Below are 25,172 nucleotides of genomic sequence, written 5' to 3' on the forward strand. Positions count from 1 at the left end.
TGTGCTAAAACTATGTTGAATCCTTTTAGGGTTTACTGTAATTCTTAGTACTCTGTCCATTTTCTGCACACATGTTCCTGTAAATTATTCCAGCTGTTTGGTCGTGACGCTCCATATATGCCTATCCGACCATCATCTTACACTCTACAGTTATGTGCTGGATTGTTTCAGGCACCTCTTTGCACAGTCTACACCTTAAGTCTTGTGTGATACATTTATTTAATAATTTAATGGTGTATATATTTATTTCAGTTTTTCTCTTTCTGTCCTCCATACATATGGTGAGGAGTTTTTGTACTCTAACATTCATGGCCTGTGTGTGCTATTTTATTTAAAAATATATTTTTTTATTTTAATAACATTTTATGGAAAGTATTATTTTCACGTTTTATTTTTTAGTTTGACAATCAATGTTGAAAATTATGTAAAAATAAACTAATATTTTTTTTTCTAAGCGCAGAAATTAAAAATTAAAAATGACACATTTGGCGTTCCATACAACTGTTACTTCCGGTCTCTGACGTATCGTTAGTTTTTTTTTTTTTTTTTGTCCGTCCCCACATGACTTGTCAAATAGGAAGTACCCGCGTCCAGAGACAGCAGCCTTCACCAGGAACGCAACACCAGAAGAGCTCGGAGAGAGCCGCGAAATACCCGAGTTTCCTTCTCGACGTTTCCACGCACACGTCCTCGTCTCGGCGCAGAAGCGGAGCTGCTACTAGTCGCTCGGCCTCCGTCATGTTCCTGAAGGTGGTGTTTTTCGCCGCAGTTGTGGCGCTGATTAGCGCCGAGGCGGTAAACGCAGGTAAGTTTTCCCTCCTCTCCCCCCCTGAGCTAGCAGCTAACTTAACCCCAAACAGACTTATATCAAGCTGTGTTTGTATTTTGGCTCTGCGGGCTCCACTAATGTCATTTTTAAGTCTAATAAACCCCACATCGAAATTAACATTTATCAAAACACATGTAAACAATTTTCAGTAACTTGGCAGCTGTATGTATTCTCGCATCATTCATCCTTAGCTTTAGCCCGCTAACCAGCAATTTGAACTGAAAACAAAATTGTGTAACACGTCCGCAACTGAGTTTTAAGAAAACAAGGACTTATTGTGAGCGGGGAAGGGCATTTGTTTTAACCCAAAGTGATGCAGTTTTACACAAATCAGTATTTATTCATGTTGCCTTATCTAATGTAAGAATTTCTCAGACTTTTATTTTGAAAATCACTCAGTTTTCATAATAAATATGCCTAAATTAGACTTTTTTTTCCTCCCCCAGAAAATGTTTTTTCTTGTTTAAATTTTAGATTTATTTTTACATTCTTCCCCCTTTTTTTCTTTTTGGTTTTGCCCAAGTAAATCCACAGGTAAACTGCCTTTCCTCTGTTTGTTTTCCACGACTCGGATTTAGTTTTAGATCATGTTACTGAACACAGTATTGTAAAGTTGACAGATTCTTATTTCTTTTTTAACAGATTATGACTCGTCATGTATTCACAGTAGCTTAATGTTAAAGTATATTTATCGAAAAATGAAATCAATTGTATTGATTTATTGGAGAGTTTAAGACGTGTGTATTGAAAGTCTGAATTGGACCTCTTTCCAGATGAATGTACCCCTCTCTCATGTGAGAAATGTGGAACCACAACTGGCTGCCAATGGGCGAATTGCTCTTCAAGTGAGTATCTCCTCTAACTATGTGACATGTTGTCGAGTTTTCTGTCTCGTAAATTGTGTGTAGAGTTAATCTCGCTTCACGTGTTGCTGATCTGAGGGAGGGGAGTTTCATTTTCTCTCAATCTAAGATGTTCTGTGGGTCTGAACAGATTAGCTAACTGACCAATATATTACCACACCTTTCTGCTTTTTAAAAATTTTTTTAACCTGATTTTAGTGGATTGACTTTGTAGAATGTCATGTTTTTATTATTATAATGATCTCACAGATGTTTATTTTTCCTGGAAATACAAACACCATTTGTGATGGTGTCATCATATTGAACGAAACTGAAATTCTCAAATTTAAACTTTTTTTTTTCTGCTTAAATCTGAAATTTAATAATATAAAATTTTAGATTTAATTGGATTTTGATTTATCTTTTTACATGCATATATTTTTGTTTCTCAACTTTACAAATTGCATATTATGGCATAAAGTTGAGAGAAATTTTTAATCACACTTCTTGTTTGACAGACACTCAATTGCTTTTATTATATCCGTTTATCTACATCGATGTTGGAGCAATAACAATTACGTTTTGTACGTTTTCAGCAGAGCATTTATCAAAATTGCAGGGATGCAACACAGAAGTTACCTTTACTAAAGTTTTTTTGTGTCAAAGAGCAGTTAAAATGAATATTCAGTTACAGATTTTTATTTCCTTTTTGTTTTATTAGGATCTACCATAAAACCCATATTATGGCCTCTGTTCACAGCTTCCCCTCTCGTGGTTCAATGTGATTGTTCAGGAGATGATCAGTGTATTTTCAACAAGATTTATAGCGAAATGCTGCTGGTGCTTTTGTCAAATTAGTTTAATATGTAAAAAAATAAAATAAAAATGGTCAAAATTAAGTGAATGAACATGCCAAGTCTGTTGTGGTTGTAAAGATGAACAGGAAAGGAAGTAAGCAGATGTGTGACAGGAAGTTGGTAACATCCTCACTTGGAAGGTGAAGAGTGTGCAGATTGGATCAAATATGGTCTCAATAATTTAAGTATTTTAGATTTCTGCAACCTTGGTTCTCTCTCAGATAGAAGATATTATAATCAGAAACACACCTACTGCTTTGTGTTAAACGGCTCAGTGAGGATACATTACACTGTTGAGCTGTTGAGCAGGAAAAGCAACAATGTGTGCCTCTTTTCAGTCGAGCATGGGTAGACGGGTTGGTTCTTTTGTCTTTTATAATTCTTTTTTAAGGTGAGGCTCTTCTTTCTATTTTTGACTAATGTATTGCTTGTACTTTACTAAAGAGTCTTCGTACACACCAAAACAAACAAAGCGCACGTGTCCAGGCAGCGTCATGCACTCAAACCTGCTGAAAAGTAGACGGATGGCACAAAATATTGAATTATTCAGCTGTTCCGGAAATAGGATCATAAGGCACTTCAGGGGAGTATTTGATCATAGCTCGAGCAGAGCAGTCCATGAGTCAAACTGCTATATAGTTAGCTCTCAGTAGTCTTTTAACTCAGCAGTGAGTTTCCCAACCATGTCGGCTGTTTACATTGATGTAGGAAAGACACAGACTCCCTCCATAGTATAGTTTTCATTCAGAATTGAACGTGAAGTTTTAAAAACGTTTCTAGCTTTGACATTTTTGGCTTAAAACAAGCATAATGAGAGTTATGACACAAAATTGTGATTCCTCGGAATAAATCATAGAACTTTGAGTGGAGCTACATTTGTTTTTTTTAATAGAATAATTTCAATTTGTCTTTGCTTTGTGTAGTTATACTTTGTGTTTTATCTATATGATTGATATTTTGTTATAAAACATGAAGCAATTTTTTTGTGAATATGTTTTTGGAAACAAATGACAAAATTCACCAACTGGAATTGTTTTTTGGACAGTTTTAGTGTGATATGATCAAAATATATGTGTGAAAAAGAAATAATAAAGTTGATGTGCTAAAAAAAATAATTTCAAGCATTGCTACAGAAACAGTTTTTAAAGATAAAATTAATATCAAAATTTGAAGTAGGAAAAAGTGCTCTAGTTATTAACAAACTGCAAATTGCTTTTTCTTCTGTCATCCTCTTCCTTTATTGTGCTTTAGCCAATTCAAATGTTATAATTTTAGATTTTAAATTTGAATTTTTTTGTAAGACTTATCTGTAGCTTTAGTCCTTATTCTTTTGGTCTTTTCATTATTTCAATATTCTACTGGTTTTCATGAGCGTTTAGCTTCCCTTTATGGATATATATCGTAAATGATCTGCTACTAAAACCTAACACTTCTAACTTAAATGAAATGATGCAGATTTCTAGAAACGTCAATCATTTCTGCTACTTTTTATCTAACACTGCCACTCATTCTTGTTTTCTTCTTCTTTTGTTTAAGGATTTTGGTAATTTTTAATCCCATTGCTCACTTGGGCCATGAAACACCCAGACAAAGCTACTTTACTCTGGTTTAACACATTTAAGCAGTATATCATTTCAGAAAAAAAGTCCCTGCAAAGTCCAGAAGTTTCATGTTATCTAAAACCCGGCAGCGTGAAACCGTCTCACCTCATAATCTTTCATTTTTACTGCGTTCACCCCGAAAGGTCAGCTCAGTCAGACCCAGCGGTTTTTCTGAAATGCAGCATAATCACACATCATGGTAGCAAGTGAGTCGCCACCAGATTTTCTTGTGGTTTTGACATTTTTTCCAAGCAGTCATTTAAAGTTTTTTCTTTAACCAGTGAACGGTTAAGCGTTTGCTTTTTGACTCTTAAGTTAGAGAACGATGACGGCATGCAGCGCGGTGACAATAATGTCACCATCTTGGGAAATAGTGAGCGTGAGTTTATCTTCTAGCAGCTGCCTGCAAGATAGCATCTCACAGGCTGCCTGCACATGGTTCAGCATTCACATAGTAGTGTCAGGACACACAGGTATGGTATTATTGTTCACACTGCTTTACATTTATATCTTTGACTTAGATTAAAGATTTATTTAGATTAAAAAGAAGTTTGTAGCTTTAAAGAAATACATTCTGTGCATGTGAGTGCTGATAAATTAATGTTTACAGCCCACATAAAAGCAGTAAGCTAAGCTGGTAGACGGCTGGATTTCTGCTTTTTAACTGAAAACAAATAAAGGAAGACGCAATTAATGCTTCACATAACTGAGTCAACAGCACAGCAGCCTTTTTGCCTTACTAACCTATGATTACCGCAAAGTAGATGTTTGTTTTGAGGCTTTTTATTCGAGGCTAGAGCATGACGATGAAAAAATCTGACTTGAAAAAACAAGAAACTCAGAATGTAGCGCAAGCCGGTGACTCATTTCTGACCTTATATGGAGGCCGCCAAATGAGTCTCCATTGATAACTCTGCGACTGCTGCAGAGCTGCTTTGTGTTGATGCCAGTGGATTTTTTTTTTTTGTCTGTTGGGAATCATTAGCTTAAATTATTGCATAAAAAGCTGCACCAGGTGCTCAACCAACGGAAGACGCAGCTCTTATGGTGTTCCTGTTTCTAGGAAGAAGACGGCCTCATGGGAAAAGTAATTTATCGCATTTGTTCGTTAATTTAACTTTATAGATGCAGTGAAAGCGCAGCAGTTTTTTGTCCAACAAATGCGAATCATTTAAATAAATAAGCTTTTCTACAGTATAGGATTCAGCAAACACAATTTTTACTACTTTTTGTGTTGCATTTATTTAAATCTAGATACATTTTTACTAATTTTAATATGGCCTTTGAGTTTACAATTGATCAATTATAAAGGATATTATTTTTTGATTTGCATAATATGTGATGGTATTTAACCGTAGTTTAAATAAGGTGTGTTTTCTTAAAGCGAGGATCATAAAACTATTTTTTTCCTGTTTAGTGAGTCATTTATGATGGGATGTCTCTTAACAACAAAGTTCTTAAAAAAATCCCATGACAGTTGAGGTTGAGCAGCAGCACTTCTGTTTGTGTGAGTAGCTTTATAACTGGGTGTGAAAAGAGAGCCCAGTCACAAGATCCTGACCAACACAATGCTTCACAATGATGAAATATTTCCCCGTCACCGTGACTCGGACCATGAAACTGATACAAATTGGCGGAATTCCTTCTCGTCAGAGTCGTGCATGAAGCTGCAGCAGCGTTGGGCATAAAACGGGTTCTTGACTGTGTCTCCTGAGTGTTGGTGAGACTTGATGACAGGGCAAAGTCCTGTCTCCTCTTGGGTAATAAGTAATAAACCACAGCGAAATAGATTACACTTTGATAGATAAAACAAATGCAGGATGTCCAAAATATGGTAATTCTTAGAATACTTCCTTGATTTAAGATGCTAACGTAAAGAAGTCTGTAATAGCAAAAATAAAGAGTTTTAATCTCAGATTTTATGGGTTGTTTACTTTGCTTTTTGGAAAGTTTAAATGTGTATTCAGACTGGACACACTTGGTTCGCTTAAAAACGAACCAGATTTTGTTTCCTTCGATAATCCAGAAAAAATTTTCTGTCCGAGTGGACCCAGGTCCGGGACCAGGAACCGCTCTCAGACCGATCTTACAAGGTGGTCTGGGTTTGGACTGAGCTCCGGTTCACTTTGTTTCCTCAGTCTGAATAGATTCCATGCTTGGAATGGAACAACTGAAATGGCCACCACAGCTAGGCATAACGGGATGTAAACAAGTAACAGATCAACAACAGACACAACAACTAATTGAAATGTGGTAGATGAATGTAGGCTAATGAAAACAATTTTGAACCTGATACACATTAGTGCTGCCACAAACGATTATTTTAATAGTTGACTAATCACCTTTTTTTTTTCTTTTTTTTTTTTTGGATTAGTCGACTAATTGGGTCATGAGTAAACTGGATGTAAAGCATAACTAACTAAAAAAAATAAAGACAATTAAGAGGATAGTTTATTAAACTTTTAATGAACCGTGCAGCCTCTGTTCTTCATTAATTACTGGTATTAAAACAAGATTAAATCAAATGAGGTTGTCATCTGAAACAAAGGAACTATTTTTTTCACTAAAGATAAAGTTTTAGTCTTGCTGACTCCAATATAACTAGAGTACTTTTTTTTTGGGTGCTGAACGCTCACAACTTTGTTCAACTTTACTTCACTCTAACTCCATATAATATAAAGTAACGACTAATCGACTATTAGTCGTCGACTAATCGTGGCAGCCCTAATACACATTGCTTCTCACTGTTTTCCCAACAATCTATATGTCATAAACGCTTATCAGTGTACCCTCTTAATCGGCATCTCCTCGGTAACCACCTTGTAAGATGCTTTCAAAGTAGCAAAAGCAAGTGTTGTATCTACCGTTGATACAGACGTTCAAAATGTCTTAGAGAAATATTAAGTTTGAATCCGGGAACTATCCTGACAAGGATTCCAAAGCGAAGGAGTTCCATTATTCCTTCTCTTGTTGCTTTGCTCCGCCCTTGTAACACCTGGCCAATGAGCGAAGAGATGTTGCGTCACATGGTTTTGTTTACAAGCTTTGATTTAGAACAGAAAAGTCTGGCACAGACCAAAGATTAAGGGCTCGATCCGGACCATTGAACTTTTCCAGTCTGAATACACACAGTCTGCAATCGAGGGTGTTCTGGTTACGGACTAAAACCATTTAGTTATTAGTTTTGTTTGACGGCAAATGATCGTACTTTGTTTTGTAGAGGTTTGTTAAAGAGTTTAGATGGGCGTTTCGGTGCAATTATTATTATGAGTTTCTTTTTTTTTAATAAAATGGTAATTTTAAAAAAGTAATCTCTCTTGGTTACAAAGCGACCACACGTGAATGCTGTCAGGATTTTTTTTTTTTTTTTTACATTCGTTTTAAACTGAGCACCTAACTTTTGCTCATCTCTTTTTCTGTATTGCATTCCTCCATCTTTACATGCCCCAAATAATCAAAGTCCTGAGAGAAAAGTGTGTATCCGATGTTCTTATTGACACCAGGCTATCGATTGAAAGTCTTTGCCTCGAACATTGATCTTGCCTGGTGCAAGATGCTCACATCCTGCTGCTGATCAGGCTGCAAATTTAGAAAAGTCCATTTCTTCTTTTTAATCTGCAGCTGATCCAATCCTGCAGGTGTATTTCTGATTTTTAAAGAATTCTATTACGAATTGCACACAAATGTAAAATATTTATGTGTACACAGATGTGATCTTCTGGGCTTTTTTATATCATTTAATGAATAACTCCTTAATTATCAGTATTTTAAAGACAAACTATTGTGCTTTATCGTTGGTTTAAATCAAATGATTTTAACTATTTTTGTGTGTTCGTTTCAGTCTCTTTTGTTGGCTGTGTGAACGCAACTTTTGCTGGAGATAACGACACTTGCACCAACGCCAGCTGTCCAGGTCAGTGAACAGCTTGCTGTGCATAAACACAACAGCTCTGTTTAACACTTTTTTTATTTTAGACCCCAAAAGAATCAGCAGTCTCTAGACTTTGCATTAGTGCTGCCACAAACGATTATTTTAATAGTCGACTAATCACAGATTATTTTTTCTGATTAGTTGACTAATTGGGTCATGTGCAAACTGGATGTAAAGCACAAATCTTAACTGTCTTTAGCTTTAAAGTAACTAAAAACTAGAATATAGCATTACCTGCGATAATGGTTGTGTGAATGCTGTAAGCTGAATTTGGTGCTGATGATGCTAGTGCTGATAGCTGAAGATGATTGCTGAAATTGATTGCTAAAAACGCTGAAGTTGACAGCTGAAAACGCTGAAGCTAATAGCCAGCTAACGTATGACTTAAATGCCAAATTAGCCTTAAAATGGTAAAAAAAAAATACAACTTGGGTTAGCCAAAAAAGCTAGCATGTAGCAAAAAAAAAACTAAACTTCAGAATATCCTAAACATTGATAAAACACCTACGGTAAATTAGCCAAAACAGCTAGCATGTAAATATTAGCCAAAACAGCTAGCATGCAAATATTAGCCTATCCAAAAAAAACAGCCTAAAAAACAGAAAAAGCAAAGCCTAAATTACGGTAGTTAAAACACCTAGCATGTAGCTGAAATAGTTTAACTCCAAATTAGCCTAAAAAACTGAAAAAGATCCTAAATTAGCCCAAACAGCTAGCATGTAGCTGAAATATTAGCTTAATTCCAAATTAGCCTAAAAAAATAAAAAGATCCTAAATTAGCCAAAACAGCTAGCATGTAGCTGAAATATTAGCTAAACTCCAAATTAGCCAAAATAGTCCAAAAAGCTAGCATAATGTCATTATAACTTTCAACTTTACTACACCCTGACTCCATATAGTATAAAGTAACGACTAATCAACTATTAAATTAGTCGACTATTTTAAAAGTCGATTTGTTGACTAATCGTGGCAGCCCTACTTTACATCTATAAATTATGCACTTTTTATCCCAACATATCAGCTTTCTGCAGATTCAGTTTGGGTCTAATTAATGTGTCTTTAAGGTCTTTATGACTAGTTTGACAAATGTTGGTGTTTCTGTCTGTGTGCTGTCTGCAAAAAAAAAGCTAACAACAAAAATGTAAGAGGAATCTTGTTCTTTGGGTGGTTTGTCTTGCTCTCTTTGTCTGTTTTGTCTTGATGTTGGTGCCTTCTTCAGCTTTTCAGTCCACTACAGTCCAGCCTTCAGCTTCTCCCTCTCCCACTCCAGTCTCCACCACCGCTTCCTCTAACAGTTCTACTACAGGTAACCGGATTATTCTAAAGGAAAAAACAGTTTTCTCTTCTCCTGTTTGCAGTTTGTTGTCCACTTCAGTGTTGGTGCCTTTAAAACACTTGAAAGCCCATCAGAACCATGTTTTACTGGTGCGATTGTGCATCAATACATTGAGAATCTCTGCAGACTATATGTGCTAATCTGTGACTAACAAGAGAAATGACCAGCTGCATGTGGTCATGCTTGTGACTTAAATAGTTTTTACAGTTTTCATAGACGGCTGTTGTTTCTATAAGATGTTCAGGTCTGTAAGGAAATCCTCAAAATAGTTCTATATTAAGGAGCTTCATTGAAATGTAAGAAAAGAGCACATATTAAATATTCGATTCATTCAATTATTTGGAGCTATTCTGTCATTCTGTTTTTCACATGATGTGGTAGCTATGCAGAAAAAAGTCTCACCTTTTATTTTTAACCTTTTGTTAGCAGATTAACTATTTACAAACACTTTCTTAGATCTTTCTTAGAAGCTGAGACTTTATTTAAGCAAAAAAAAAAAGGCCAATAAATTTCAAAAAGGAGAAATTGTTTTACTGCGCAAGTCTGTTTATGCACTTGTTACAAAACCACTTCCTGCTTCAGTTGTAGAGTATAATTTGAGTATTTTGCACTATAAAGCAATGGGTTAAAATTCACTTTTTTGCTGCCCCCTTCCCTTTTCAAGTACATAAAAGCAAATCTGTCCTTGGGTTATCGCTGGGCACGCTCAAAAATTAGGGCCAATGTGTTCATAAAGGAAGTTTGGTCATATATATGGATATAGTTTACTATGAAAATCATAGTATGGCCCCTTTAAATCAATAAAACCACCTTAAAAGCATCAAATAAAGTACATTTTTAAAAGTAATAGGTTTTTTCTCCCTGTGATGCTATTCTAGATAACACCACAGTCACTACAGTTTCTCCAACTCCCACTGGCAACTTCTCCACTTCTGCAGCCACTTCTAATTCAAGTAAGTCAACTGTTCAGTGTTGTAAATCTGAGCTCCGTGTAAACGTGTTAAATTATCTCTGCGTCACTCTGTGCCCCAGCTGCAACAAACGCCCCCTCAGTGATTCCTCCGAAGAACTCCACGTTTGACGCAGCCAGCTTCATCGGTGGAATAGTGTTAGTCCTGGGTCTACAGGCCGTGATCTTCTTCCTCTACAAATTCTGCAAATCCAAGGACCGTAACTACCACACTCTTTGAAGCGGCTGGATCCTTCCGCCTCCGAGCAGACCCTTCCAGAGAAAACTTTCCATTCAGCACATTCTCATCCGAGTGGACTCAGTGTTTCCAACTCTTCAAAAAAACGTTTTTTTTGTTTTTTTTTCTTTTTAGTGTTTGTTTTCTTCTCATTTTAACCTGCATCACTGCTGCCATCGCTCTGCACCTACACCAGCAAGTATGAATAATTCATTCCAACTTGCACAATTTAACAGATCTCTGCTGACAGGCGTTTAAATCTAGAGCGAATGGATTACATCATCTGGGAGCAAACCCCGCCACCATCATGTTAGCCAATTTGTGGAAAGCATTTTGCAGTAATTGAGTGGACTTTTTTTTTTTCTTTACAATCCCTCTTCTCTTGCCTTTTTATCAATTTAGGAGGCAGTTTAGTTGAATCACTTTCCTGCATCTGATTTGATATCGAATGCCAAATTCTTGGTTTCCTCTTTTTCCGTGCAGATTTTATTTCTCGACGGATGACGTAAATGAAGGAGAGTTTCTTTCAAAAGAGTAACAGCAATCATCTGATGTCAGGCCACAGCTGGAAGGAATACATCCTTCTTTAGATCTGTTCATTTTCTTTTTCAATTCCCCTGGGAAATCTCTCACCTCATTAAAGATGGTCAAATCCTTGTTGCTACTGGAGCAGCTAAAGGCAATAAATCATTAGTTCATTTTAAATCTCCCATTTATTATTTCTAATCATTTTTGCACACTAGAAATGGGAAGCTGGCCCTTTCTTTCTGTAGAATATGCATGAAGGTCAAAGAATATTTCAGGAACAGAAGATATTTTTCTGGGAGTTTGTTGTGGACGGTGAAGTGCCTTTAATGTCCAGTAAGGAGAGAGAAAGACGAGAACTTTTCCCATCTTTACCATATTTTCATCAAGGTTAATGTTTGTTGGAGCTACAGTTGGGCTGAAAAGCCTTTTATCGTTGAATAAAGATGGTCATTGTTTGCCCCGCTCAGTTTGCTGCATTTCTCTCCAAAATTCGTCCCATTTTCTTATGAATTGGCGGGGAAATTAGTTTCAAGTTACCTTGAAGATTATACTTGAAAACAGGTGGTCTTAATTTAATAAACTTGATCGTTTGAGTGCTTTTAAGTTAAAAAACAAGTGTCGCTTCTCTCAAATGATCTTTGTATATCTGCAATGTAAATGATTTCTTAGAGAACTTCTAACCAGCTAGCTGCCAATTCTTTGCCTTTAGCTAGCTGTGTCCTGCTTTTGTTCATTTTTCCAGTTGAGTGGAGCATGCCAGACGTTTGGACTAGTTACCTTCTCTTTGCATATGCTCGTACGACTTGAAAAAAAACCACTGATTATTCGTGATTGGTCAAAGGAATGGAAATCGTGCGCTTTTAGCCAAAGTTCAGTTTCTGCATGAAAATTGAGCATTGCACTAACGCTTCGTTTAGCTGGCATGTGGATCAACCGTCAAACACGACACAAACGGTTCAGAATAATGACCACAAAATGAACGCAATAGTTTGTTTTTGCCTGTATATATCTGCTGCTCACCGTTAACCTGCCTTTTAAACTTGGTGGCACAATGATCCGGGCTGTGGAGTTTGGAGTCCCACTTGCTCTGCATGTGGAGTCACTTTTCCTGCCTGCTTGTGCTTTCTACCATTTCTTTAAGGACCCAACGCGGCACGTTGGGGTATGTCACAAGACCGTGTATCCATGGAAACCTGCTGTCCCTTGTGTTGCTTCTCCCCTCACAGTTTGTGCATCTCTTTGAGGGAAAAGTGCCTTATTCAGTTGAAGATTAATGCGCCAAACAAGCTAAATTATCAGAAATGCTCAGCACTTTGAGCTCCCTGTGAAATGGATGTGTTTCTTTTTTCTTTTTGTCACTCTCAGCCTTAACTCCGTCCATCAAATGTACAGAACAGCCACTAAAGTTGTCCAGACCGGCCAGTTTGGGATAAATGAATCCAGGTTGTAGCCTGAACATCGTCTCCCATCATCCTCCACTTGGTGACTTGGTTTGGCCTTAAACTTGAATGTCGTAGACCGGAAGTGTTTCATTCAAAGTGAATTGGCTTATCTGCTTTGTGGCTTTATTGCTAAGTGCTCCCACTTAGTGCTGTATTTGTTGGTACGAGTTTCTTTAGTATTTTGACCCGCACACAGCCATATGTTACCACTCGACAGTGTAAGAATGCCTCCTGGTTTGCTTCTTCTTTTGTTCCCTCACTTCTTTTTCAGTTTGTGGCCTTGTTTTCTGGTGTTGCCTTTAGTTTGAAGATGTTAAAACAATAAAGTTTAAATGTAAAAAAAAAAAAATACAAATCTGAGTGTGGTGTCACTTTACTCGGAGCTCGTAGATTGCGTGATCAAGGACACAAAAACGAGTTTTGTGTCCATGAACGCATTCTGCCTCATAACAAAGGGTGGCGCTCCACTTTTATTGGGCTTGTAACCGATACATGGTCAACAATCTCTGCTGTAAAAGAAAAAAGGTTGTGAACAAATAACCTGCTCCCATAAATGAAAATTAACACTTTTTGTATTTCATAATAAAATACAAAGATTATCTGTTTTTGTCCGATAGGAACTATAAAAATTCTGAATATATTTGTCCCTTTCTTACATTTTGTGTTTGTCATTCTTTTAATACAGGAGTGACTCATTTTAAAATGCCTCACCCTTCATTATGTAACCGTTCTAAATTGGTACAAAACAATTCTTATAAACTGTGGGTGGTTTAGAACAGGAATAGAATGAATTTTAGAACAAATTTAAATTCACATTACAGAAAAAAAGTGCATACATTTAGTCTGAATATATTTTTACATGCTGCCCTCCATTTGCAAATGTCAACATTGACTTAAGTGTTTGAAATGGTCAGTGAGAGCCTCGCAGGATGCAGCTTCCCAGGGTCACGGCAGGGCTCTGCTTGCGTTGCAAAAACCGCCCGCTGAAGGAAACGCGTGCGCTCTCTGAAGGGCCTCAGTCCTGTTGACCACATTCTTGAGTGAGGTGAGCTTCGCAGTGTTTTCTTTAGTGCTACTTTTTTTCTTCTCATCAGTGGTCAGATATTTGACGTAAAAATACACTCAAATAATCTGCAACTCTGCGCTTTAGAAAACTGCCCTTTCAGTGTTGGAATAAACTGATGTGGCGACTATCCCAGCTACTGGGGTTCCCAGTCTATTGGAGAAAAAACAATTTAGTCACCAACCAACCTTTACGGCATGTAAGAAAACACAAGAATGCATGCTGAGAACATGCAAACTTCACACAAACTACACAGCTAAGATTCAAACCTTTTGAATAAGGTTGCTTTTTATGCAAAGTGTTAATATTTTGGGATTAAAAACCAGCTTTCACAGACTCTAAAATATCCAGACATGTTACTGATAATTCAATCTACAAGACACCTGTGGTAAGTTTGACCTCTGGCCTTCTTGAAAAACACTACAGTAGCTTAAAATGTTCTTTTACAAGCCCAAAAGTACCAAATGTTGCAGTACCACAAATGACCACTAGAGGTAGTCTCACAATTTCCCTTTAAATCTTTGTTAAAAATTCTGATTTTGTACCAAAAGTAAATGTATCTACAGAAATTTGTAAATATATATATATTTACAAGTATTAATAATTGAGATGTTGATAAAGAAATAAAGCATTTAAGTTAAAGGGGGAATTAAAATGTGTGATTGTCTTTATTCTTATTTTTTTAAAGGAGCAGAAAAAAAATAAATCAAATCAAGTTTGTTCTGCTTTTTAAAAAAAAAATCCTGAAACTTCCGAATAAATTAATCTGTTTATCAAACAACACATTTGGTTTAAATCCACGGAAAAAGAGGATTTTCAGTCTATCAAGAATGCATGTGGAGATGAGGATGCTGGCTGAGGCCATGGAGAGATCCTGACTAGTGTTGGCTAACCTAATTGAGTCCAATCATGCTTTGTAATCTAATATGGCTGCACAGAGAAACAATACATTAGACTAAATGGACCCGCTCAACCCATTTAACTGCTGCAGACTCATTCCAGGGATACCAGTTCCAGCAAATGTTAGCAGCACAATGATCTGAATGTAGGAACCAACTATAGCAGCCATCTGTTCTCTTCTGCAAACATACAATTTTTTTTTTAGGTCAAATATGTTGCATCTTGTATTTGACTGAAAGGTTATTGGATTATACCTGCAGCTGCAAACTTTAATCTTGAATTTGAAGCCATGTCTTCAGATCATCATTTTTTTGATGACACCTTTATAGGCTGACAAATTTACCTCCATCATGTGTCTAAATATGAAATCTAAACGTATTAAAACTGCAGCCATCATAAGAGTGTGCTAACTCATGTTATGATTGTTCAACCCCTTAAAGGTTGGACTCCTTAATAAAAAAGAAAAATATAGAAATTCTAAAATGTTTCTACCATCTGAACAGTAGAGAATTAAAAAGAGTGACAGCCTGGACAGCGCCTGTCAAGATGCCAAAAAAAGCAAATAACTCATTTATAAGTGAGGAAAAAAACAATTTGGCCAGTTTTTTCTGCTATTCTGATGAATATTTTTGTAGTATTTTAAGCATTTTTTAAAAATTATTGTATAAAATGAAAACATGACTAAGCATCTTGAACTTGCTTAAATACCTATTATGCGGTGTCCATGCACTTAGTAGCACTGCCATCTAGTGGTGACTCAAACGAAAAACAAATAAATCATTTTATTTCATTTATTTAAAAACACTAAAGGCTTCCAGGAAGTTCAAAAATAAAATCTGTAAGGAAACGGAGTGAGCATCAAAGACTGGTAAAAAAAAAAAAAAAAGCAAAGTTCTGCTCGACGGTGCCAGCTTTATGTTTCCCAGGAGATGTCGTCTTGCTTCAGGCTGCTTCTCAACTTCTTCGTCTCCCTGAGGAGCTGCAGGTTGTTTCGAGTTGAGCTTTTTGCAGTTTGTTTAGCCTTAACTGTGGAGGGAGCAGGAGGCTTGATCTCAACACGCTTCCTGACCGTGTGGCCCTCATCATGTGACTGGCTTTGGGTCAGTTTACGGATCTGTGCAGAAGAAGACATTTTCCCCACAAATGTAAAAAAAAAAAAAAAAAAGGTTCATTATAATTAGGGCTGTGAATGTTGACGCGTTAACACGCACAATTAATAAAACATAATTCTTTAATATTTATTAATCATGCTGAGGTGTCCTGCCATGCAGCTGCAATATCAAAATAATAAAATCTTCGTAAAATAAATGTAAAGTTTTTTTTTATTTAAATATATGTGTCTGAGATTTGATTAAATTAAAGAGATAATATGGCATTTTTTTGTAGTTTTTTGACAAAACCGATCTTTTATTTTAACAATTAAGGTGGAGAATAAATGTCTCTTTGAAGGCTGCAGCGCAGAGGAGCCCCTCACCTGTGCTTTTAGGAGAGAAACTCTTATTTTTTGGGCTGCATGGTGTGACTTTCGCCTGGATTTTTAGACGTATTTTCAGTCAAAAACATGCTTATTAGTTTGTTGACAAATTGTATTATTGTTGTTTTTTTATAATATTGCAACTAAAACTTTCATTCTATGTTGTAAAAACGGTTTGTTAAATATTTTTGGTGTTTCCACAGCAAAATAAATGCAATTTTTCCAGATGGAAATTTCTGCTTTTGAATAATTTTATGTCTACTGTGTGAATGTAAAATGGAAAAATTATGAAAATAAAGGTAGTGTCACATAAGAGAGGTTGAGCTGATTAAAATGATACCAAATAAGCAGACGGGTAGTCTTTCAAATTGAAAATAGATTCAAAAGTGGACAAAAACTAGGTTCCAAAGTGTTAAAAATAAAGGTTCGAAATGTACAATTTTGAGTATTATTTCATATTATTATTATTTGAAGACAGTAAGTGGCTGGCAACTTAAAAAAAAGTATGTTGATTAATTGCGATTCATTTTTTCCAGATTTGCAATTAATTACCGGTAGTTAAAAATTCCTTGCCCTTATTATAATATTTTAAGGATTATCAATAATAACTATTAAGTTGCCAAAAATGTACAGAAGCAGAAGATAAACACATTTTGTGCTATGATGAAGCAGCTCTGTCTCTGGGTTTGCATTCCTGTACCTGCTGTTGGTGCTTGCGCAGCTTTGTGATTTGAGCTTCTTTTTCTTCCATCCTCGCCGTCAGCTTCTCCAGATCTCTGTGCAGCTCCTGCTTCTGTTCTGCACTCTGGCTCGCTTCTATTTGACCAACCAGCTCCTGATGCTCACTGATGAAACATCAATTTACATATCTACATAAATGCAACAAAAAAAAAATGGAATCTAAAGTCAAACAAGCGACTCACAAGCTCATTTGCCCGAGCTCGTCCTGAAGAGTCAGGAGCAGGTCTGTCAGGGAGCTCAGAGACAAATCCGTGGAAGAGCGATCCGATTTTGGCAAAGGGGTTGGAGGTGGAGAGAAGTCCTTCTGGAGGCTTTTCTTGGCTCCACGTCGGGGCTTATGCAGGGAGCTCGCTCGTTCACACAGCTGAGGATGGTGGTGCTTCATCATGTGGAGGATGCTTTGCACGTTGGCGTGGACCGAATGGCTTGGACTCGTAGACTGGAACCAAAAAACCCCAAATCATACCAAAAAAACCAACACTTTATGAATTTTTTTAAGTAAACAAAGAATCTTGGACTCACTGTTCCTGCAACAAAAGGCATTTTTGCTCGCCTGGGGCTGCATGATGTCTGCTCATGCTGGCTGGATGGTTTCTGATGAGAGACCACCGTTACTATGGCTACATCCAAACCAATGTTTTTTTCTTGAATAGTAAAAAAAAAATAAAAATTTAATTTACTTTAGAATGAAAACAAATACCGTAACTGCCTTCTTTGTTTTCCTTTGTGGCTTTGTTTCTTCACTTACTGGAACAGACAGTCGCAGACTGATGTCAAACTCCCTCTGTAGCTGGGAATGTAAATATTGTGGCACTTTAAAATCCAATTATCATTCTGGTGATAAACAGCCAAACCACAGCCTTTTATTTTAATGAAAAACTTATGAAATATTGAACAAATAAAGCATGTATTGGCTGACCTCTTCTGCCTTTTCCTGGATTAGTTTGCGCTCGTGCTCTTCTTGCAAAAGCTTCTGCTCCAGAACAGCCAGTTTTGTCTGCAAGTAACCAGCAATCAAGTATGACTAAGCTTTGGATGACCCGAAACCACGGCTAAAGAAGATTCTCATGCTACCTCTGCCAGAGTTTGGGTTCTGCTCAGTTTGAGACACTCGGACTCAAGTTTTTCCAGCTTGTCCTGCTGAGTTTGGTTATTTAAGTTGCTTGTTTGTTGGTTCTGTAGCGAGGCCTGTAAAGAAATAAAAGCAAAGCAAGACTATTATTTACACTCCAATAGCTATGGAGGACGAATAAAACTTCAGCTTTCTTTGAGACAAATGTCTTTGGTTTAGAAGATTTTGTGAAATGTTGCTAAAAATGGTTAATCCCTGTTTTAGATCAAATTGATTTTAATTTCAATACCTCTTTATTTTAATATAGATGCTGTTTACCTGATTTTCCAGTACAGCACTTTTGTCCTTCTTGGCATTCTCAACCATTTTCCTCATGTATTCCAGCTGCTTCTCAAGAATTTTACAACGACTTTCAGCGGACTGCAATTTTAAATCCAACTCTGTTGACGGAAGAAAATAAATAAATAAAAATGATACATAAATTCATCCCCTTGCTATTTTCAAATCTCTTACCAGTTTTGGCGGAGTAGTCTGTGCCTGGGACGCTAGCTGCTGTTTGTGATGGTTGCCTCTGAGCATCATGGGAGACCTGAATGTAGGTCCTCTCTGTTTGCTTTCTCTCCAGTTCCAAACGCCGGATTTTCTCCTGAAGGGTTTTCAGTGCATCGACAACACCTGAGGAGAGAGAAAATTGACATGTTCATGTAACAGAATGCAGCCAGAAAAAAAAAGAGTAAAATTTGCCAAACCTTTGCTGTCCAGATTTCGTGTGGTTTGAGACGAATGGCTGACAGTCTGATCTGCGCTTACGGGCGAATGAGCAGGAAACTGCAGCTCTCTTGATACTGACAGTATCCTCTCAGGAGGCTGGTAGTAGCTGCCGATGTAGCTGTTTTTGGAGGGGGAGTCTAAATTCTGCAGAGAGGAAAATCTAATCTTTTTAAAACTATATGTAAATGTACAGCTAAATATTTACACTTTTGAGAAACACAAATAAGAATATTAAAATCCTAAACAAGTTTACGTGACCTAGAAAGAGATCTAGTTGTAACCAACTTGGGTTTACTGTCAAATGTTAAGTCTTTCACGTTGCGTTTTTAATCCTTTTAAAATATTATTTTTCTGGTACCTGGAAGACACCAGCTAAACTGTAATAAACTAATTGATTTCTTAGCATGCACTTTAACAAAATGACAGATTTTTTCATTTGGTCAGACTTGAAGACCTAAAACTCAATCTTTACGTCACTAATATTGTCAATATTTAAATTTTTAACCAAAAGTTGATCTCTTATTGAACATGTCAAAGGGTGTACTAATGTGATCTGTGCTCATGTTGAGTCTGCAACTCATGTTGTGTATAAATAATTTCTTTTTTTCATTTAAAAATGCTTTAATGTAAATATTAATGGGACCATTTGCATCCTTACAGGAAAATATCAGAAATCAGAGTGTTGATCATGTTTCTAATAATTGCTACTAATTGAAAAAGGAGGTATACTTTTGTTGTTTATATGATCACATCATATCTTAATACAAAAAGTCACATTTTAGTGCTTAGATTCTATAAGTGTATTATGCATTTAGACATAAAATTACATAAAATTAATGTCGTATGAGAAAAATTTCTTCTATAATATTAAATTATTTATAGATTTTAAACAAAGTTATCTAAGTGCGTTTATAATAGACCCAACTGTGCGCGCGCTAGAAAAGTCACAGAAACGTCAAAAATAATAGATTTTGCGACTTATATATATGTTATCTCTCACAAAGTAATTGTTTTTAATATTGTGGTTTATAAATTATAGCAGGAAAAATGCAAATGTACAGTTTAGGCAGCGTTAAAGCAACTTTGTAAAAGTAAACAATAACAAGCTAGCATGTTAGCCACTTTAGCCGCTAACAGTCAAAGTTAAAAATATTACCTGATCAAGCTGTACCTCCATCATTTTAAAGTTTGTGACGAGTTTGTGGTTGTCTATAGCTGATAAGGTCGGCCCGTTCATGTAAGTTAAAAGAGGATTTCGTGTGAATGGCTAATCGACCCCGACTTGCCGCTGCGGAGACTGAAGCAGAGCGGTCCGACTAGTTTAAATTTCCCTCCGTTTCCCAATGACGATGGTTCCGCCTGCGCAGTTCTGCCTAGTATTCAAAACAAACGGTGACGTCACCAACACAATCATCATATTCCAAATTATTATTATTATTATTATTATTATTATTATTATTACAGACGAGATACCTGATTCTTTCAGAATAAAGTTCACTGGCACAGTAAAATCACAAACAGTTCAAATAAAGTATCTAAATTAAAAAAAAAAAAGCTGAATACATTTTTTTGTATTTATGTATTATGCCTGTATTGTTAATAAAAAAATCTAGGATTACTTCTTTAATTGGCTAATTTATTTTAACATTTTTATAATACCGTCCTGTTAAAGTTATCCAGTTAATATCCGCTGAATTTTACTCTCATATTAGCTAATTATAATTATAAAAGAGTAAAATTGCTAAAGCATTTTTATCTTATTTACCCTTCAGCCCTTAATTTAGGGCTGTTAAGTATTTTTCCGCTGATTTAAAGCTAAAATGTACTTTTTATTTGTGCAAAATACAAACATGAATCACTAAAATTAGAACAACTGATTACTTAAAAAATTACACATTAAATGTATGTCATTCCAGAATGAAAACTCTGGCAGATCATAATTTTCTTAGATAACTTGGATTTTACACCACCTAATGGCCCCCCGATTATTTTAATATAGACTTTAAAAAATAAAAATCTGTCATATTTTCATGTGCAGAAAGCATAACATTTAATATTTGAGTAAAAAAAAAAAGGTTGCTGTGGATAAATTGAAGAAACATTTACAAACTCACAATATTTACATCCATTCATGAGTTGGTTTACAGAAAATACATTTATTTAATGAAACATTTGACTCACATTACTATACATTCAACACCATGCTAAAGGTAGCTCTGCAGTTTAAATAAAGACGGGAAGCAACATGCAAAGACTCCTGTAGTGATGATCAGTCCATTTTTCTTTGCACATCTTTCATGAAGATAATGTTTTTGAGGAGCGTGGCTGGTTTCTCCTCAGAGGTTTCCTCCCACAGCTTCCTAATGCTGCCATTCCGTTTGGATGTACGTGGGCTCCCCCATCTGAAATGACTCATCCTGTAGGTCCCTTCTTTTTTATCCTGCAGTGCATCGGTTCTGGTGGGGAATCTGGACACCAGCAAACCGAGGTTTTGATGACTTCCTTCATGCAGCGTCCCCTTTGCTTCATTTTTGTCACTACTCAGGTGTCTGCGAACCCGAAAGGGGAAGCTCCTCTCAGAGGAGCCCCCTTCTTCCAGAGAGGAGGCAAAAGCTTTGACGGGCCTCCGTTTGCGCCCTGTGGGTTTCCCCCAGCGGAAATGCTCCATGGCGTACGAGCGGCGGTTCAGATCGGAATCCGATGCTTTGTCCTGAGACGCCAGAGTGGCCAGAAAAATGCTGAGTAAGAGCTCAGCATCATCGTCATTCTTGAGTGGAGGGGCCAACCCACTAAGGTCAGGGGTTTCTGACATGCCAGACATACAGGGATGTACGCAGTCCTGCAGCAGAGAAAATGATCATTATATGTATCTTCAAAATCTGCTTCTATCCACACAAAGTTATAATTTTTTAAAAATCTAATCATAAAACACAAGTTTTAATCTTGCTTTTGACAAAACAGTCTATATTTGTTTTATTTTTTTGCATCAAAATAAGTTGTAACTGTCAAACATCAACCAAAAATGTACGAAACTTTATTTCTTGTCTTTGTTTTTTTCAGTAAAACCAACAGAAACTCTAAAAAACATAATTCTATTTACCGATTTTGCTTCTAGGAAAACTCTTGTTGTGAAATTTGTATTTTCCAGAAGCTTTAAGGACATAAAAAATGAGCTTCAATTTGTTCACACAAGATTACACCTCGAGAAATGATTTGGCATAACTAAAACATACCAAACAAGGTTTATTAGACTCCAGGGGGAGATTTTTAAGCCACTATTTCCAGGAGAAAGAACCAGCTTGACTTCAATTGGATTAAAAAATAATGTGGACAAAGTTTGACGACTCACCAATATCCTGTTTTTCCTGTTTGGATCATTTGAGGAAGTGGTAGCGCACATGCATCCCATCAGAACCAGCCAGCAGAGAGACAGCATCTTCAGCTGAGGGTGACACGGATGCGAGAAAGGATAAGAATTTAAAAAAGTGAAGGATGTGTCGTCAAGACTCCCAAAGGGGGGAATGCGTTCACCTGGTTTGGTGAAATCAGCCTCCTGATCATTTCTTGCATAACACCTTTCCCCCCCTTTTATATAACCAGACCTCTTCAGCTGAAATACCAAATTTTGAAATGGTACGAGTGGCAGCTATTTGTCACAGATGAATAATAGTCATCCTTCCTGGCTCAGGCAGCAACAGATGGTCTTATTAATCAGCAAAACATCTATTTTCTGTCAAAACTGAAAGACGCTTTAATAAAAGATAGGATGGAAAATGACCTATTTCTTGGAAAATCATTAAAAAAAAACATTTTATTCAAGTTATTTTTCTTCTCAATTCCTGTATGATTAAATCTGCATTTGTGAGGTGTTAAGCTGTTCAACATTTGCCCTGGATTTTTTTTCTGTCTCCAGAAATGTAAATTGAAGCTTCAATCTTCCTGCTGTCACTGCATGAAACCTTTAATGGATTTTTATTGGCACATTGGTGAATTAGAAAAAAGGTTTCCCTCGACTAAAGTGCTAATTATTTGAAAATCAAAAAAAGGCTAGCTTCAAAAAGTTTTAAAGAAGCTATAAACTAAGATGTGAAACGGAACTTTTTGCACAGTGGATATCTCATAAATATTTTTTTTAAACCAACCACATATCGTGACAATTCATGTTTTGCTTGGAATTAACATTTTTTTAGGAACCAAAAGTGAATTCTTCAGCCAATATCTGTGGGGTTTATTTTGGAAATGCAAAATATAAATGTTTGTGGGAGTATTTCAAGCATTTTGAGAGTAGAAGACTTACTAAAACGGGCTTGATCAGCCTCGTGTCCTCTCTTGCATTAACATAAACCTAAATTAACTCAAATTTCCGTCATATAAACGATTTGACAACTTTAAAGCAAAAGTTTTAAACTGCTTTTTGTGAGAAAATGTCAATTTTTTAAAAAGATTTACTGCAAAAAGCTGCATTAAAACAAACTGTTCCTTTTGGTTCTTCAGCCATTATCACACAAAAGTGTTTATTCAAGAGAAGCCACAAAAAAATACATTTTTTGCCCAAATATCAAAAAAAGTTTGTTACCTTTTTCTTATTGTTTCCTTTTTTTTGTTGCTTTTCTTCACAGACTTTGAGACGCTGCTGCTCTTATTCCTCCTTGGCTTCCTCTCTGTGATCAAATGCTCGGCAGGAGAAGGAGCTGCTGCTGCTGCTGCTGCCTCCTCAGAGGAGGAAAGAATTTTTTTCTTTTTTTTTCTTTTTTTTATAGATGCAAGAACCAAAGAGTCTCAAGGACTTCAGGAGTGACTGAGGTGAGGCGTCAAGTGTTGGTGTGGCTTCATCAGGAAAATGGTTGAGCACGAGTTAAGAAAACTTGTGTGATTGGTTTTATGGTTCCTGATCCCTCAAAGGTCAGCCATAATCTTCCACATTCAAACACCAAAACAGCTTCTTTTCTACGAAGATGTGCGTGAAATTGATTTAGGTGATTGAATTGTTGTCCTTGTTTTCCAAGGGGTGCCTGTGTGGAAACTTCATTAGGGGGACCTGACTCACCAGGTCGACGTCATGACTGCTGCTGGAAGAACACACTCAAGTGTGTTTCTGAGCGACAATGTCGTCCACCTCCACCAGCTTTAGCCGACAGAAGACGTTTTTTATCAATAATTCTCAAGGTTGAGGCACAAGAGAAGCAACCCGAGGATAAGAGAAGAATAATGTTCTTGATGTGAGACACAATGACTAAGACTTTTTATGCTCTTATTGAAAATCGAAACTAATAAATGTGTAAAAACGTTTCCAACATTTTTTTATTTAAAAATGTTACAGTTTTGTTTATTTTACAACAAAAAAGGAAATAATTGTTCTAAAATTTATATTAAAGAAATATTCAAATGCAATAATTTTATATATTAAAAACATTAGCATTAAAGTTAGCTGTAAAATAGTTTTCATTGCATGTTTTCATTTATTGAAAATTATATTTTTAAATGGCGAAAGTTCTAATAAAAAAAAAATCACTAATAATTGCAATCTTTTTCTTTGATTTTTTTTTCATTGAGTTAAGTCAGGGATCTCAAATTTGCGGCCCCGCCTTCAATGTCTACTAAGCAATATCTTCTGCATTTCCACACTTCTTTGATGATAGCTTCATATTTACATTGTGATATTTTAGCTCGCTTTATGCTTAAAACTTTGCATTTGCTTTTGTCGTTTGATCTGGTAATTAGAAAAGCCCTTAGCAACAGTTGCTAGCGTCGTTTCACAGGACACACAGAAGATATTGCTTAGTATTACATTGACATGTTAAATACATTTATTGTTATTAATGGCCCAATGTTATCTTTTGCTTATTTCTAATTTGTATAATTTTGACAAAACATATTTTTATATTCTAAAAATTCAGTTTTAGAGTGTTCAATAAATGTTTGTCCTGTTCGGCCCAGGACCTGAGGTGGGTTTTGGATTTTGGCCCCCTGTGCGATTGAGTTTGACACCCCTGATTTAGAAAGCACATTTTTGGCACAAATGGAACCCCATACATCCCAGACAGACTCTACCTTCAGTGGCCTCAAGGTAAAATGAGTTTGAGAACCCTGAGTTAAGTAGATTTATAAACTCAATTAATTAATTTTTCAATTAAAATTGTAACACTGATCTGCTGTTAGTTTTTAATACAATTTTATGTAACTTTGCTGTTCCTTACACAACCACATCTTAGAAACCCCGGAGTTCTTTTTGATCACGACACTTGGTTAAAATGTTTCCATCTCCAAACTGAGGTCTATTCTTCCTTAATCTGACCTAGAGTTGCTTTTATCTCCGCGTTTAGATTATTGCAACTCTAGCTAGAATCAATGTTATACAACACACCAGTTCTATTGTTTTTATGTTGGTTATCACTCAAATTTGGAATTGATTCTAAAATCTTACTTTTAACTTTTAAAGCTATGGACAAGCTCCTACTTAAATTTCAGATCTCCTGACTCCTTACTCCTCAAATTGATCAAAACCACCTAAAAGTCCAGAGAACCAAGTTTAAAAGGAGATTTCAATCTGTAGCCTCGAAACTCTGGAGTGTTCCACCAAAAATCCTCCATGGCTGGA

The 25,172-nt window shown here is 36.3% G+C and overlaps 3 protein-coding genes across 4 annotated transcripts; 1 reads left to right on the top strand and 2 right to left on the bottom strand.

Annotated features, from left to right (window-relative positions):
* The first annotated feature begins 539 nt into the window (after window positions 1-539).
* Window positions 540-12,902, top strand: cd164 (CD164 molecule, sialomucin). 2 transcript variants are annotated; one of them, XM_024291251.2, is made up of 6 exons: window positions 543-805; window positions 1,603-1,674; window positions 7,971-8,042; window positions 9,280-9,366; window positions 10,275-10,349; window positions 10,429-12,902. In XM_024291251.2, exons 1-6 carry the CDS (start codon window positions 562-564, stop codon window positions 10,584-10,586), a joined length of 708 nt encoding a protein of 235 aa, XP_024147019.1. In that variant the 5' UTR covers window positions 543-561; the 3' UTR covers window positions 10,587-12,902. The 2 variants fall into 2 exon arrangements, with proteins under 2 accessions (XP_024147020.1, XP_024147019.1); XM_024291252.2 differs by lacking the exon at window positions 9,280-9,366 and having other exon boundaries at window positions 540-805.
* A 2,377-nt stretch (window positions 12,903-15,279) lies between these two features.
* Window positions 15,280-19,934, bottom strand: cep57l1 (centrosomal protein 57, like 1). Its single transcript, XM_024291757.2, has 11 exons — window positions 19,731-19,934; window positions 18,553-18,718; window positions 18,317-18,478; window positions 18,122-18,243; window positions 17,806-17,919; window positions 17,651-17,728; window positions 17,432-17,521; window positions 17,254-17,325; window positions 16,914-17,170; window positions 16,691-16,835; window positions 15,280-15,630 (listed from the first exon to the last, which is right to left on the bottom strand). Exons 1-11 carry the CDS (start codon window positions 19,809-19,811, stop codon window positions 15,430-15,432), a joined length of 1,488 nt encoding a protein of 495 aa, XP_024147525.1. The 5' UTR covers window positions 19,812-19,934; the 3' UTR covers window positions 15,280-15,429.
* Window positions 19,935-20,597: 663 nt separating this feature from the next.
* Window positions 20,598-23,290, bottom strand: LOC112158409 (pro-opiomelanocortin B). The gene is made up of 3 exons (XM_024291758.2): window positions 23,151-23,290; window positions 21,924-22,016; window positions 20,598-21,413 (listed from the first exon to the last, which is right to left on the bottom strand). Exons 2-3 carry the CDS (start codon window positions 22,008-22,010, stop codon window positions 20,844-20,846), a joined length of 657 nt encoding a protein of 218 aa, XP_024147526.1. The 5' UTR covers window positions 22,011-22,016; window positions 23,151-23,290; the 3' UTR covers window positions 20,598-20,843.
* Between the last annotated feature and the right edge of the window lie 1,882 nt (window positions 23,291-25,172).

The sequence above is a fragment of the Oryzias melastigma genome, linkage group LG24, assembly GCF_002922805.2.
Source record: "Oryzias melastigma strain HK-1 linkage group LG24, ASM292280v2, whole genome shotgun sequence".
NCBI classification, from domain to species: domain Eukaryota; kingdom Metazoa; phylum Chordata; class Actinopteri; order Beloniformes; family Adrianichthyidae; genus Oryzias; species Oryzias melastigma.